Source organism: Grammomys surdaster, unplaced genomic scaffold (assembly GCF_004785775.1).
Source record: "Grammomys surdaster isolate TR1022 unplaced genomic scaffold, NIH_TR_1.0 126086, whole genome shotgun sequence".
Classification (NCBI taxonomy): Eukaryota; Metazoa; Chordata; class Mammalia; order Rodentia; family Muridae; genus Grammomys; species Grammomys surdaster.
Genome location: NW_021620894.1, coordinates 5,443,114 through 5,459,828, shown reverse-complemented (window position 1 = coordinate 5,459,828; position 16,715 = coordinate 5,443,114). Strand labels below are relative to the sequence as shown.

Genomic DNA, 16,715 nt, shown 5'->3' with positions numbered 1-16,715 from the left:
GCTCTGCGAAGGCTTTCTTGACATAAAGAAGGTGTGCTAAATCCTGCTGGTCCAGAGAGATGCTGGGTACTGCTGGGTCTTCGAGGTTTGATAAAAAGGCAGACGGTAGTCCAAACATGTGTCTCCTTATCTCAACCCTACCCTTGCTGCTGCCCAGACCTGTCAGCCTCACCATGGCTACCAGTTGACTCCTATGCAGAAGAGTCCCCAGGGCCCCACCCCAGGATGTGCTGGCTCATACTGTTCCTCATTTGACAGCAGCTGGGAACGCTGAACATTCTGGCCTAGCCCAGTAGCTGGGCCTGAGGGACCCAGTGTGGTCCAGGAGCATCCGATGCACATTAAGTCTTGAGCACACTGCTCTCTTCCATCCATCTGGCTCCTCTCCTGGGACTGCTGAAGAGCAAGTGTGCTGTTTGCTAACCGCCTGTTGAGGATATGTTCCTTCAACATCACAGAAGAGCCTGCGTCTCCACCTTGCGTTTGGCATTCGTAGCCCTAGAATTTGGATCCTATTTTCAAGCTAATTATCATGGTTCCAACATGTGTGATGCCGACAAAACACCCAGTCAAGCCTCTTCCCTGTCATTAGTTAACCGTCATCAAGAACCAAAACCTTAGTGAAATGTGGGGCCTGGGATGGCCTGGGACTGGGTGTGGGGAACAGGATGGTCAAATACCCCCTGAGGTCCTCATGGGGAAGGAAAGAAGAGGGTCCAACATCAGAAACCCACATTCTCCTCGTCTGCCTTCCACCGTTCCTCTGACTCAGCACATTCGATGGGGCTCTGGGTATTGAGTGTACAGTGTGTGACACAGTGGGCTGAGGACAGCACATCCAAGTTTTTATGAACACATTGCCTTAATCAGCATAGGATGTAACACAGTAAGATTGAAAACTGAAAGGCTTAAAAATAGAACTTTTATTTCTCAGTGTTTTCTGGGATGTCTGAGGTCATGGAGCTGGTTGTCTATTCCTAGTGAGGCCTCTCTTCCTGGCTATGCTAGAGGGTTGGGTCATCTTCTCACTGGGTCTTCCTGTGGTAGAGAGCAAGTGACTGAGTTTCCTGCTCTTTCTTCTGAGAGGAACACTAATTCTATGAGTTCAGGGCTCCACTCTCATGACCACATGCAACCACAATTAACCCCTGAAAGCCCTCCTTCCAAATAATGTTACATTGGGAGTTAGAGCTTTAAAAATGCCCTGGAAAAGAGAACAGCCAAGGAGAAGGTAATGAAATCAGGTGGCACACACTTCAGACACATCTTTTTCAAAAAGAAGAGAAGAGATGGACACAGCTGTATCTGGACCCTTGGACGTGTGCTGCCTCTTGTAACGGCTGTAATTTTGCCATTGGTGTAGTGATGGAGAGGCAAGCAAAGCCAGTGAGACTGTAGTGTAAACACCCAGGGCAGACACTCCTAAGTTCTTGTGTTTACAAAGAGTATGGACTCCGTGTTAGCTTTCCACCACTGTGAAAATGTTCCTGGGGTCAATCAACTTAAAGAAAGAAAGGTGTGTCTGGGCTGCGGTGTCAATGACTTCAGCTCTTGGTTGCTTGGCTCTTTTGCTTTAGGGACCACATATGTGGCAGAGAAAGCCACTTTGCTCAAGTGGCCAGGAAGGAAGGAGAAAGTGGGGGAGGAATGGAGGGAGGGAGGAAAGGAGGGACGGAGAGAAGGGGATGGCTAGGACCATTGGTCACCTTTCAGTGACCTAACTTCTCCCCCACTATGGTCTGCCTCTTGAAGTTCCAGTAGCTCTCAGTAGACCCAGCCTCTGGGGCACACTTCAGATCTAAACCTTATAATGTTTTGGGGGATATTATTTTAGTGATTAATTTATTACAAGTAATTTATAAAATATCTAGTAGATGTTAATAGTTAATAGGATGACTGTCTCTAGTTGGAAAATCTCATCAGGGTGTGGTGTGTGCCAGGAATTGGGAAGCAGAGATATTACCTGGGGGTTTTCAAAGCTCCAGAATCCAGCCTGTCAGTGTTCCTGTCTCAGAGTTGGTTTGCCTCGGTGATGCTTCCTTCAAAGCTCCCATAAGATGAAGAATTGCTGCCTACTACACCCTCTCTTTCTGCCCAAGTCCTGGGAGGACAGCTCGAGCCAACCTGACACCACTTCTTCCTCCATTGCTTGGCAGCTCTGAAAGCATGGGCAAGCCAGCAGACTGGTGAGACCCATTCCTTCTCGCCCCATGTAAAGACGAGACATTAGTCTTACCAAGTTGAGGACGTGCCTACGAAACACACTACTGTTGTTGAGTACATGGTACAGCTTTATCTTGGATCCAGGATCTCCTGAGCGTGACTCTGATGAACTGCCAGTTCCTGTTGTTCTAGATCTCTTCCCCATCTCTGGGGCCAGTCTAGTTGTTGTTACGTAATTTTTACTGTAAAGTTTGTTTCTTAGTATTTGATCTTCTGTGGACTCAATATTCCATAACCGATGGATGTGAAGTTGTGACGGTTACCACTGGCATGGGGCGACATAATGCCTATCTGCTTTCAGAAAGAACGTCATCTGTCCCTTAAGGGACATGATTTGGGAATCTTTCTTTTCTATTACTGCTTCTTCATGGTCTCAAGTTGTGATCCTAGTGTGACACAGTGTGACTTTTTCCGTGTCTGATTCTGATGGCGCTGTCTCATTCTGAGTCTTGTTCCCTGAACCGGTCCAGTGAGGCTATAACATGAACACTGATTGACGTCAGGATATCCCCCAAGTTCTCCCATTCATAAGGAATGTGGACATGGGAGGGCTTTTAAGTCATCCCACTTACAATTCTTTGGCCACCCCTACAGGTGGCCAGCCACTTTATGTGTGCTTTTCTAGTTAATATGTCTACCTCATTGTCTGGACCTCAGGACTCACCTTCTCTGCACGCTCAAGCCTACACTGTGAATGTGAAATTGAGTTTACATTGTTCACCGGGAGTGTGCATATAAATAAATCCTCAAGTCGGGGAAAAAATGCGTTGTCACGTTCCCTGCTATGTTCTGGTATTTTCTTTGTGAGATTGTACATAGGAAAGCAATGGACAAACCAAGAGTGTGGAGCCTGGACCATTAAGGTACAGGGATGACCTCAGAGTCACAGTGATGGAAAGCCAACTAGCACTAAGTCCATATCCCTTGTGAACATGAGAACTCAGGGTCATATGGCAGAGGAATCTGGTGTGATACATCCTGTGTTTCCTTCAATCGCTGAAAGATACATTTGATTGTCTTTTTATAATGACTTTGCTGAGGTTAGAATTCATCTCCTGCATAATTCACCCACCTAAAGCATACAGCTCAGTGGTTTTTACTACACTCATAGTGGTTTTTACTACACTCATAGTCAAACACGCATAACCCCAGGCAATTGTTCCTGTGGTCTGTGTCTCTATGGATTCACTTTGTTTAGATATTCTCGTACTGATAGACCCATCCATCCGATATGTTGTTTGTGTCTGGCTTCTTTGCTTGACATAATGTTATTAAAGGTCATACATGTTGTCGCCTGTGGAAACATTCTATTCCTCTTATTAAAGATTAATAATCCACCATAATAGGAAGACAGCATCTTCCTCACCACCCCCACACCCCCGTTAGTCTTTGGGAATAATTGCTGCAATGCAAGGGTTTACATTACATCAGTTTTCAGCTCCCCCAGGAAGTAAGACTCTCAGTGGCTAGCATTATTGAGTGCCTGCTAGATACAAGACCTAGTAGTGCCTACAAGATGCAAGTGCCTACTAGATGCATTGAGTATGTCCCGTCTCATGGACTTCTCACAGTAGGCCAACAAGTAGCTTTCTTCCTCATTTTTCAAGAAAGGAAACAGATCCATTAGCTAATATGGGTGGAGCTGGGGCTACAGCCTGATTCTCCGTGATTCTCTTCACATCGCATCCTGGGGCTGGGCCGCTACGCGTGCTGTACCTCTCCAAGTCACCCACACTGGTTAAGTCTGGATGATGGGTCCCTGACAGCCATTACCTGAACTGAATCCCTCCACTAACCGCTGAGTTCGTCTTTACTACTCCAGTGCTCTGTGAGGAAAAGATATTCAGAGAAGCTTCATGACTCACCGGGGACACATGGCTCATGGGCACCAGAGACTGTAGTGTGAGCATCCCACTGTACTCTGCAGCTGCTTCCCTGCTCTCACAGCTGTCCCTCACAAATGCATAGCCTTCTCTTTCCTCAGGGAGTTTCTTGAAGACTTAGAATTCCATTTCCAAAAGGGTAGCGAGCACGTGACTTTCTGACTCCCTGTTCTCTGAGGGTGTTTTGGCACCTGGGTCCAAGGACCTCAGACTGGTAGGACCCCTGGTGGCCTGTTGTGGTACTGCATTGTGCCTTCGTTGCTTGTGCTCTAGAATTCATTGCTCTATCTGTCCGTGACTAGAGATTGAAGCATCCAGCGAACTCACTCTGGAGAGTTCTGTGGCTGTCGAGATGGAGAGGGATTTGGGGATATGCCTGGAAAAGGAAGGTGGCAGTGTGGGGCGGTTGGAAAAGTCGGTTGGATGGGCAATGGCGGTGGGTGGCATATCAACTGTCTCCATATGGTTGCCTGCCCACAGCTGCTATCTTGGATGACCCCATGGAGTGCAGCAGAGGGGAACGACTCTCCATCACCCTGGCCAAGAACCGAATCAACCGCGCACCAGAGAGGCTGGGCAAAGCCAAGGTCGAAGTGGACATCTTTGAACTTCTCAGAGACAGCGAGTACGAAACTGCAGAAACCAGTACGTAGACTGGACAGGCCGGCCGAGGAAGAGTGGGTGGTGGGCGTGTGCTTAGTGCCAGGCCTCTGATCCAGTATCTCCAGGGGGAGGGAGAGAGTTACACACTAGGAAGACCTGCAGCCCAGATAAGACTCCTAGGTTCTGTTGTGAATCGTGAATTGGATAGAATATAATTCAACAAGTAATCCATCCATCCATTCATTTATCCATCTATTCATTCATTCATTCATTCACCTCTGGACATTTTCTATACAAATACTTGAACCAAGTTTTGTGGATGATTGGGAAAGAATGGCAGTCAGCCATTGGCACCTTCTTCCTTCCCTCCAGCCCTCCCTCCTTTCCTTCCCACTCCTGTGTCCTTCTCTTTTCCCTTTTCCCCTTCCCTTCTAGTCTTTAGTAGTTCACCATTGAGATAGGCTTTTACTTTGTAGCCAAGGCTGGTCCAGAGCTACGTAAGTAGCCTAGTCTAGCTTTGAACTTACAGCAATTCTCCTGCCCAAGATACCCCACCTGGCTCTGCCTTATGTTCTTGTGCTGAAGGCAGAAATGTAGGAAGATACTGTGTCTCAGAATGGAGTATGGCCATTTTCTCCGACTGAGGTATTCAGCCTGTCTATGCCTCAGTTTATTCGTCAGTAAAATGGGAGTTCTAGGTTCTACTTTGCAAGTCTTGCATATTTCTTATGAGTCTCACATGAGTTAAACGATAGGAGAATCCCCTGTGAATTGAACAGTTTTTGCAGACACAGTAGGGCCCTCAACTTACTCATAGCACATTGGGTGGGTCCCATGTGCTGGATGCCTCTTTTACATCTAACAATAGTATGAGAATTGCATGCTGTTTCCTCTATTTTAGGAAGAAAGTGATGCTTAAAGGTGTGGGATAATCGGCCTGAGCACAGAGCTGGTCTGCACAGTCTGCTGTGTCTCCCTTGCAATCCTCTGTCTGGTGCTGGTATTGCCTTGTGACTTAGCCTCAGCTAGTGAGCCCCCCCCTTGCAGCCACGCCAGAAATGAACAGCTCTGGTACAGAAGGAAAGCAAAGAGCTGTTAGCCGGCTTTCTGCTTCTCTGTCCGAGAGCCAGAGACATCAACTTAAAATGAGGAAACGCTTGTGTGGGTGCACAGGTTTTGAGGTCTGAGTCCATGACGGAGCATCCTGAAGAAGTTTGTGTTAGAGTAAAGTTGCCTACCTCATGGTAACCTGGAAGCAAAAGGAGATGGGAAGAGAGGGAACGAGGCGCCCAATACCCCTGTAAGGACACGCCCCCAGTGACGTCATTCCCTTCCACTAGGCCCCACCTCCTACCACCATGTGATAACCAAGCCTTCACCTCATGAACCTTGGGAGGACATTCGCACCCAAACTGTAACAAAAGGTGCTCAGCCCAGACACGTGATGACATCATTTCTCCAAGACTTTGGGGAGTCCCCTTCTCTTCCTTTTCCAACCCCAAACCAAATGAATAAAAGAAAAGAACAACTTGTGTAACTGTTGGTAGTTAGACACCGAGTCTTCCCCCATGAGGATGCAAAAATGCTCTATTGCTCTAACCTGGGATGTAGGGCTGTAAGAAAGGGAACAGGTTCTCACTGGTTTAAGTACAGCAGATGATGGGGAGGCAGGCAGTGGTCCCCAGGCCCACCATCCACCAGCATATCTCTCTCTCTCTCTCTCTCTCTCTCTCTCTCTCTCTCTCTCTCTCTCTGTGTGTGTGTGTGTGTGTGAGTGTGTGTGTGTGTGTGAGCGTGTGTGTGTAAGCGTGTGTGTTTCTTTCTCTGCCTCTCCCTGTTCTCATCGCTTCTCTAGAACCCTCCTGTCCTTCTGGCTCAAGGCTCTTTCCTCAGCTGGCTAGTTCTCCTCTCCCATCCATCACTCACTCTCTCATAATGGCTGCCCAGGATGATACTCTCTGATTCTTCACCCTGGAGCTTTTATTGAGTGTTTCCTCTATGCTTCAGGATGTTACACATTGGGAACAGTGTTGGAAACACGAGAGACAGGACCTCTCGACTCATGGGACGTACAGTCCCCTCAGAGTATACACAGTGTCAGCCTCCCCTAGTACTGCTTTTTATGATACATTTTTATTAAACTTTGGAGAATTTTGTGCACGAGTACAAGGTTCTTTGATCATATGTATCCCCATAATCTTCTTCCTAATTCTGTTTCCATTACACCCCGCCTACGCCAACTTCATGTCTTTTGTTTATAAATAATCCACTGAGTCCGGTTTGAGCTGCTGCTTTTGTAGGCAAGGGTATGGGGTCATTATCTGGAGCATGGCCAACCTATCAGGGGCCACACCTCTAGAGAAAACCGACTCTCCTTCCCCTAGCACCATTAACTGCCCAAACCTCCTCAGTTAGGAGCAAGATGTGTGAACTCCTCCTGTCTCCGTGCTGCCTTATGTAGGTTGTATGTAGGTCTTCCTCAGGCCTCCACAGCTATTGTGACTTCATGAGTACAACTGTCCTCCCATGTCCAAAAGACACAGCTTTGCTCTGGTCCTCCCTGACTCTCCACTCTCGTATTGTCTTCTGCTCACTCTTCCCTGATGTCCCCTGAGCCATGAGGAGAGGAGTATGACATAGATCTCCCACTTAGTACCTGTTCCCCTGGAAACCCAAAGAGGAAGATCTCATCAGGACCGCTCACCCTGCTTTGTGGCCAGTCTCACAGGATGCTGGTGTTTGCCAGACTGCAAACAGATATGGACTATTCTTGGGGGAACAGTATCCTCTCCTGGTTCAGTAGCTGTGAGTGACACACAATTCTCCAGAACAGGGTGTGGTGCATCCAGTGGGAAAACATTCATTTATTCATTCGATTAGCAAATAAATATTCAGCAAGTGCCTATTGCACCTGATGGTAGCCAACAAGAATTTATCAGGGAACAGAAATATCTCCAAGAAGATGTCACGATTAATTTCTAGGACAACAAAAGGAAGACAGATTGTTAAAGATCTTCCTAAGAATCAGAATACCAATAACTTCTCACGAGTCTCCTAGTCTGGAGGAGTTTCTTCACCTAGGTATCAGACAAGGGTCTGGATTTCTTCATAACTCTTTGAAAACCAGCTCCCATCTCCTTCCCGTCAGTTCTTCAGGGCCTCCCCAGCAGGACTCAATGCATATATGGCCATTGTGGATGGCGTCATTGGCGGGAAGAAATTTCCTCTCCCAGTGACCCATGCAGCCTGCCTTGGTAAAGTCAAGGCATCTAAAATATGAAGCCAGATGAATCAGGGAGTAAAGGAAATTGATATCTTTATTCTTCTTTGCAGGGCTTTGGACATCTTTTTAATGTCCAAGTATTTTATTAGCAAGTGGCCTTCAGTTCAGCTTTTATATCGGTGTGTTTGAGGCAAGCTTCAGATGGCTTCTGGATTTTTTTTTTTATCCCTAAGGGTCTTTCATCTGGAGTCAGAGTGTACCACTACCGCAAGTTTTAAATACCACCTAGATAGTTCTTTGAAAGGCCACACCTAGTATTTTTTTTTTTTTTGTATTCAGGGAAGGGAATGGGTGGGTTTGTGCTAAAGCAAGGTGATCAGTCTCTCTGGTGTCCGTGGCAATACTGGAAAAAGATAGGTAGATTCAGGAACAGGATCCTTGGGTGGGGGAGGCTAGCCCCTCTGATCTCTATTCAGGAAGAGGTCTAAGTGGTATGACAGTCAGGACTAGATTGAGCAGAGCACTGCCTCTGTGGTGGGAAAGACTATACAGCCATTTTTACGTCTCAGATTTGCAGATGTGTCAGATAATACTTACAGTCGTGTCGTCTCATCAGAGTGGTCCATGCAACAGTGTAGGTGATACACGCCCTTGGTGGGGTGCACACACAGGTCTTCAGCAAACTGTAGCTTTGGTTGTTTGATTATTTTTGCTCCTGTCTCGGCTGTGCACGCTTTCTCCCCCCACCCCCACGACCCCACTACCCTCACCATTGCCCCTTCTATCCTGTTTCAAAGCTCAGCTGTCCCCGAGGGTGGGCTCCACTCTCTCCCAGGCTCTTCTCAGGTGACTTGCTTAATGTCAACATCCTTCATAATTGGACGTTCCCATTCTCTTTCCAGTTTTCCGCATTTGATGCACCTGACAGCTTTGAGCCTTTGAATGTTGTGGTGGGTCACCTTGTGCCAGCCGCTGGTCCATACCACAGTCTAAGTTTTCCCTGGGCTAGTGGTCCAGGTCTGATTTTCATTGCTAATTGAAGACATTTGCATGGATCCAGGGCCTTGGCTGCCTCCCCCAAGCCCTCACCTATCACCCTGTGGCCAGGGACCGCGCTTCAAGGAGATGAAAGAGACTGCCAGTGATGTATTTGGTTAGGCAAAGTCAAGACTGTGATTGAAGCTGGGACTTTAGCAATTCAACAGAGCTATTTGGTCTTACTGAAGTAATAGGTGCTTTTCAAAAAGCTCTGTACACCACACACTTAATGAATCACACTCAGGGTGGGCCAGCCAGTCCAGGGAAGTGGAGGTTATTTTGAGAATCAAAGATGAGGGAGTATAACGAAGATGAAGATGCTAGCACCGTCTGTTCGCCGAGCACAAGGTTTACAGACGGAAAGTATCACACAGGGCATTAATTAACAGCCAACCTGGAAGCTGGGAAGATACGGAGAGAAAAAAAAAATCAACCCCTGTTCTGTCTGGTTCACGTAGGCAGGTTTTCATCTGGTAAGTTTAGCTAAAGTGAGGGTCACTGACAAAGCTTCCACCAAACACTCACGGGAATCCCCCCGCCTCTGCCCTTCACCACCGTTGCCTCAGGCTTCCAGATATTTGATTTGCTAACTCCCCCTGCACAGCTCACAGATCTGAAGTGAAAGGAATGGACAAGACTCATTAGGCCACCTCCTCCCCACCCCAAGACCTCTCCGCCCTTCTGGCTTCCCGTCTGCATCTTCTCAACATCTCTCCATCACAGCCTTCTGTTTGCAAGGAGCCCCTAAATGGCGTCAGATTTTGATGCCCTCTGCTCCATAGATTGCTCTGTCTCCTGTGGCGAATGCATTAGATTTAACCGAGCACCTCCCCTTTGCCACTCAAATATCCGCAGGCACAGTCACTATGTAACCAGAGCCAGTTTGAAGCTTAATTTACTGTAGAGCTAGAAGCAGGGGCCTTCCTGTCAACCCTTCACCTCTGCTTGTTTCTGGGAGGCAAGCATACCATCCACTGTCTACACTGTCTCCCTTTGATATCCAGAAGGCACACCAGGGAACCCGGACCAAGGAGGGCTCCAGCGTTCCTGGCACAGGACATGCGCCTGGTATGTTCTGACTCCATCACCAAGTCTACTCCTCCTAGGCTTCCAGGATTCTTGAAGGCTTCAGGTCATGACCTTCAGGGATTCAAGGTTCCCTCAAGATCAGTCCAAAGCATCTTGAGAGATGGCTCGGCGGTAGAATGCTTGCTAGCTCTGTAAATCCCAGTGCTTGAGAGGTGGCGGTGAATAGCTCCCTAAGCTCAGTGGCCAGTCAGCCTAGACTACTACTTGCTGAGTTCTAACCCAGCAAGAGACATTGTCTCAAAATACAACAAGATGGATTGTGCCTGAAGAACAAGACCCAAGGCTGACTTCTGACCTCCATGAGCATGTGTGGGTAACACACACACACACACACACACTCACACACACACACACACACACACACACACACACACACACACACACACTGCCAGGGTAAAGAGAAGCTAGAAAGGCAGGCAAATAGTGAGGAGACATTCAGCAAACATTCTTTGCTTTGCTGTCTGAGATCACCTCTTCTCGGGTGCACAGTACGGACTCAGAAACACACAGAATGGCAGAGCTCAGAGACAGTCTGGCCCAGTCCTCTTAAGTAACTCAGGCCCCTGGTCTTTTCATGGAAGAGGCTAAGGAGTACGCATTCTTCAAAGTGACATAAGTCTTAGGTGACTTCTAGAGGTGTTACCAGGGAGTGGCTCAGACGGGCTTACAATGGAGTTAGGACATAGGCCAGATGACCTGTAAGAGAAACTCTAGGCAAAGCCTTGGGATATTCCGTAGGTGAAGAGACCTAGCACCCCAGTAGATGATACATTAGTCCGAGCTAAGACTTGAGCCTGGACAGCAGGGCTATGTTAGAGCAAAATGTGTGTATCTTTTACAGAGTCTTCAGTAGGCATAGTTGACGGTCAGTAGAGGCCAACACTCACATTCAGGGTAGGGGTCACCTGTATGCCCCAGAATTCTAACCTTGGTTCTACCACATCTTAAGGTTAGGCCTTATTTCTCTAAGCCCTTGTGAGAGCTTAGAGAATCCTCTAGAGAATCTTCTAGAGAATCGGAATCCTCTGGAAATGGGCATGGCTAGCACTCTCCCTTCCTGAGGATAGTGGGAGCGGGGTGTGTGAGAGTGGGAGTATTTGACACACTCGGAGTAGCACACGACCCAGTGTGAGCTCTCAGCAACTTTTACAAGTTTTTGTGAAGCCTAGACTAATGCCTCCCTCTCAGTGGTGGTTTGACTGCCAGCCGGATGCCTGGCATGTAGGAAGCCCCAGGGGGTAGTGTTGTTCCTTCTGCAGTGGCTTGTGACTATGAGGGAAGGTGGTGGTGGTGGTGTCTGGAACCAGGCCTCACTATGGAGCTTATGATAGAGCAATGAGCTGCCCTCCTCAGCCCCCACACACTGCCTTCCATGGTTCAGCCAGCAAGTCCACTTCATTCGGCCCACTGACCACCTTGGGGACGTGAACAGGGGGTATCCCTGAAAGCTTTGATGCAGGAGGAGACCGTGTGTCAGAGTAAACAGAGGCAGCTGCTGCCTGCTTGTAGCTCAGTCTTGGCCTCTTGATGTGTTCTACGTATGGGAATAAAGAGGCACCCGCGCCTTGCTGCTCTCCGGCTCATGCCAAGACCTGGGTCATCTCTAGTGTTTTCTGCCCCATGGCTCGCCTGGCCCTGGGAAACTGGGATGTTTGGCACCTGAGGGTATCTGAGTGGCTCATCTAGAGCTAGCTTGCCAGGGACAGGGACCTCCACTCGGTGGCCACTGGATTAACCCCTCTGGACCATATGCCTCATGGCATCCTACACTGCTCCTATGTGCTTGGGCCTAGCTCCTTAGATAGATGTAGGAGCCACAGAGACACTGCTCATGGGGCTGCATCAGCATCTCATGGACCATCCTATTTCCCTAGACTCATCTTGGACCACCTCAGTTCAAGAGAGCAAGCATCTGGGGAGCTTTCTGCCAGGTCTGAACAAATGTCCCCATGCCCTCAAGAGTTTAGAACCAGTGAATTCAATGGATAAATGGATATGGGTCTGGAGAGCTCAGAAGGGCAGGCCTAGGACCCCAAGCTCCTGAGGCCTGATATGTTTAGAACTCAGAACTTTCAAGACTATAGAAAGTGTACATGGTGCTTATGCAACACGCTGAAGAACGTCTCCATGTGCAAACAAATATATTTAATAGTCACACGCTATACAGGTTGAATATCTCTTGAATGAAATGCTTGGGACCAGAGGTAGTTCCTGATTGGTGTGTGTGTGGAAGTGAGGGTTTGAACTGTTTTCATGGACATTAGTAGCTGAGAACTCCTAATAATCACAATATCTGAAATCTCAAATCTTAAGTGTTCTGGACATCATAACAGTGTTCAAAAAGTCTCTGGTAGGATTTAGGATTTTGGGATTAAACCTGCTTAGCTGGTAAATAGCTACACATCTGTCTACTTAGATGAGATTTTACCACCTATTTGGAGGTAACACATCCAAATTTGGGATTATGACCTTCTGTAAGAATTTATCTTTAGTAAAAAAAAAAAAAAATCCCTCTGCTGAGAGCCATCACAAGTATGCTTGGGGCAGAAGCTGATGAGGCATTTAGAGATTTAGGGAATTGCTCTGTTTCGACAGGCAGCTGGGTCAGATGCAGGACCCAGAGATGCTTTCTTGCCTTGGGGTAGGATCTGAGCTGGGTGCTAGAAGATCAGTATGAGGTTCCAGAGCAGAAGAATGGGAGCCTAGACCATGGCAGGCTGGGAGTGCTAAAGCACGCCATCTTAGAGAAGTCTTGTAAAGTAGATAAAGTAGCTGACCATGGAAACCAATTATATAGGAAAGCAGCTAAAATATTTTAATAGTGATATATTAATATCTATGATTTTTTAATGTATTCATAGGCAAGCCCAGCGTCGGGTCTACGCACTAGGACAAGGTTGAACTAGTCATGAATATAAATGACATTTGTGATGGGATATGAAAACACCGGTAATTTCTGCTGGTGACAAAGGCACGTGCACTGCAAATACACTGTGCTTTACTATATGCATTGAAAGCAAAGGAAATGTTACATTTCAGCTAAGTTTACAGAGAGTAATAAACACCACACACACACACACACACATCCACACACATAGAGACACCCTCACCACACACACACATACACACACACTCTCTTACCACACACATGCACACACACTTACAGACACACACTCACCACAAACACACATACACACACACACACACTCACTCACTCACTCACTCACAGAACACAGGTCAGGTAGGCAACAACTGATTTAGGCAGAACTCACCACTCAGAGGCAGCCTGGAGGAGGAGGACAGAGTCAGGCACGGTGAGGGAAGAGGCATGGGGCTGCGAAGGCAGGGTGACAGGCAGTTCAGACATCTTAAATTTTACTTGTCATGGGAAGATTTTTTTTTAAAATCACGTTCCTTACAACATATTATAAAAAGAATACATGCTCATTACAGAGAGTGAAGAAATAAAAAAAAGAAGAAAACCACAGAACATTCTCACTGCCAAGGCAGTGTCACGGAACATTCTAGTTAATTGCCATTCTCTGTGGAAGGCTGTGTTTTAGCATTTGGTCCTAGGGCCAGGGGTCGAGCCGTCCAATCTAAACTCTATTCCTTAGTTTCTTTGTCTTGTTTTTGTGTCTGTAAAGTGAGGATGCCAGCCATCATACCTGTTTCATCAGGTTGCTTTAGAATTACATAAATCTATCCCTAAGATGTTCTCCGAGCAGGCCGTGATTATCTCCTGGTAAATGTTGGCTCTAATCATGTCTTCCTTGGCTTATTCTTCAATACATAACTAATCCCAGTATTGGCTTAGCTTGAGCTTCATGTAGACGCATATAGAATTTTACATCTGACTTAATTCTCTTAATATTATTACACAAATAATAATAATGCTATTATGAACTGTTCCGATACGTTTAAAATATCTAAATACCATTCTATGCGGGCACATGACCCACACTCTTTATAGCTATTCCTTGGTGGGTCGACATTTGGTTTATTTCTAATTTTCCGTGAGAAGAGTCAAGTAGACTGTATGTAGCTAAGCCCTGGTCCCTTGGTGTGTTACTCTAAGGGCTGGAGGGTGCCTGGATACATCAGACAAACCAGAGAACAACAGATCAATGTTTATGATTATGGCTTGCCCTACAGCATGGAGAATGGATTGTAAACGGAAATCCCTGGAGACAGAACCCCTAGAACGTGAGGTCAGATCAGCTTGGGAAAAGGGAAGGTGTGGGAGAATCAAGAGTGACCACAGCTTTGACCTCCAGGTGCTAAGGGAAGGGAAGCACAGTGGTTAAGAACATGAATTTCGGTGTCAGATGGACCTCTAAGGTCAAGACTGGCTCAGCTATCTGTTAGCTTGTGAGCTTGAGTACGTTACTTATAGACTACACCTTCACTCCCATGGCTGTAAACTGGGAAGAAAGTGAATCGTCCTGAGGGGGAGGAAGAGGATTAGCAAGAGAGCCAACAAAGGAGGATGGAGGAACACAGTGTGGAAAGGCTGATGAATATGAAAAAAGTATAATGATGTATTTGTATGGAAATGCTGTAATGAAACCCATCACTTTATGACTAACTTTAAACATTAATACATTTGCAGGGCTGGGGTGATGGATCGGCAGGGAAAAGGCCTTACTGTTCTCTCAGAGGACCCGAGTTTGATCCCTGGCATGTGTGTTGGATGGCTCATGACCGTCTGTAATTCCTACTCCAGGGAAGCTGATGCCCTCTCAGACCCAGGCCATTTGGCAACAGAGTCTGTGCTCATACTGTGCTGAACTCTGCCATGTTGAGTAGGAGAGAGCAGAGGGCAGGTGGTGCTTAGAACTTGATTTGGTACTGAAGATATAAGCCAAATGGTAGCGTCATCTGGGCAAACGCAGCGAGGATAAGTTTGTTCAGGCAGAGGAAGGCATAGGTAAAACCCAGATTGAGCAAATAGGAATGAAAGAACCGTTAGCCAAGAGAGAATGTCAGAGAACTAGATGAGAAGCTGTGGTGGACAGTGTTATAAAATCCCAAAGGACAATATCACCAGCTGGTCATATGCTAGGAAAGGGAGTCGGGTAAGAGCAAGTAACAGGCGGTGACGGTCTTGACAAATGTCAAACAAGGTGGCCTCCGAGAGAGACCTCTGTAAGCATGGAGGCACTGTAGTTATGGAGGAGAGAACTGGGAGAAGAGCTAGCTGGAGAGAATCAGATTGTACAGTGAATGGGGCTGGGGGCTTGTAGCCCAAAGCTGGCTCTGACCTTGACCTACTATATGTCACTTAACCTCAGGAGGGAGGACTCCTCTTGAAGGCTGCCATGCTGGGGTGATATTGAAAGCATCCAGCAGACAGGGGGAGCGACAGAGTCAGACATGAGAAGGCTTGCATTCTTCTGAGGCTCATCCAAGGTCAGGCCTGGCCACTAGGCTATATGCCCCTGGGGATGGGTATACTTAGTACCGTCCAGTCTTCTCCAGCTTTAAGACATTGGAGCCCACAGGAGATGAGAGGATCTTGAAGACGCAAAGTTCATATGGTACCACAAGTCTGTGATTTGTACCATGGAGTCCTCCCCCGGTACCTGTACCCTATGCCGTTGATCTCATGGCTTTTGTGGCTGATGGTTGGGACTCTCTCCCTAGGAAGGAGCTCCAGGCTCCAGTCGTGGCTTGGTGACTTCCTCCACAAACCAGCATGCACTCATTCCTCATTTGCAGTTTCTGGGCCTGGGAAATGAGTTCTGTCATGACCGAGAGAGAAATGTGTGTGGAGCTGGGCTTTCAGTTGTGGATGCAACGTCCGATTGTGCAGTGTCGAGCCTCCGTATGCAGCCGAGGATGGCATGCGGGCTCTGACGTCATGGATGTGTGCAGAGAATGATCTCAGACTCTTTCTGTTCCCTTGTTTCTTCCCACCGGCCGTTCTTCAGTCTCTAGCATTCTGAAACCCTTGATTCTTCCTTCCTCTTCTGACCACAGGACCATCATTCAGCATCCAGTCACCAATCCAAGGTCACCTGACCAAAGGGATCGGCAATCTAGTGAGCGAGTGAATCTAGGGAGATGCTTCAGTGAGCTGAGTGCTAGCTGCACACAGGACCTGAGTTTGAATCCTAGCACCCACAGAAAAGCTGGATCTAGTTCTGTGTATCGGCAGCTTCAGTGCTGGGGTAAAGATAGCTGGATCCTCTGGGCTCACTGCCCAGCTACCTAGGCTAGCCAGATGGCAAGATCCAGGTTCAGTGAGGGACCTTGGCATAGAAATTAAGGTGGGGAGAAACAGAGGATGACCTCTGGTGTCCACATTACAAACACACACACACACACACACACACACACACACACACACACAGAGAGAGAGAGAGAGAGAGAGAGAGAGACAGAGAGAGAGAGACAGAGAGAGAGAGAGAGAGACAGAGAGAGAGAGAGAGAGAGAGAGACAGAGACAGAGACAGAGACAGAGACAGACAGACAGACAGACAGACAGACGTACATGAACACTAGAGAGAAGAGGTGGCTAAGAGATGACAGCTGAGTGGTAAAAAGCATACAGTGGAAGTCAGAGGAGGCGGGAGAGAGAGAGAGAGAGAGAGAGAGAAAGAGAGAGAGAGAGAGAGAGAGAATGAGAACAGAAAGAGAAAAGAAGGAAGGAA

General features: G+C 47.4%; 1 protein-coding gene across 1 annotated transcript in view; it reads left to right on the top strand.

The window, feature by feature from the left end:
- Positions 1-4,565: 4,565 nt before the first annotated feature.
- The window catches only part of Grik4 (glutamate ionotropic receptor kainate type subunit 4), a 174,614-nt gene continuing 162,464 nt past the window's right edge, over positions 4,566-16,715 (top strand). Inside the window, exon 1 of the mRNA XM_028755739.1 lies at positions 4,566-4,751. Within this exon, the coding sequence (XP_028611572.1) occupies positions 4,607-4,751 (145 nt within the window). The 5' untranslated portion in view covers positions 4,566-4,606. The remainder of the gene's footprint in view (positions 4,752-16,715) is intronic.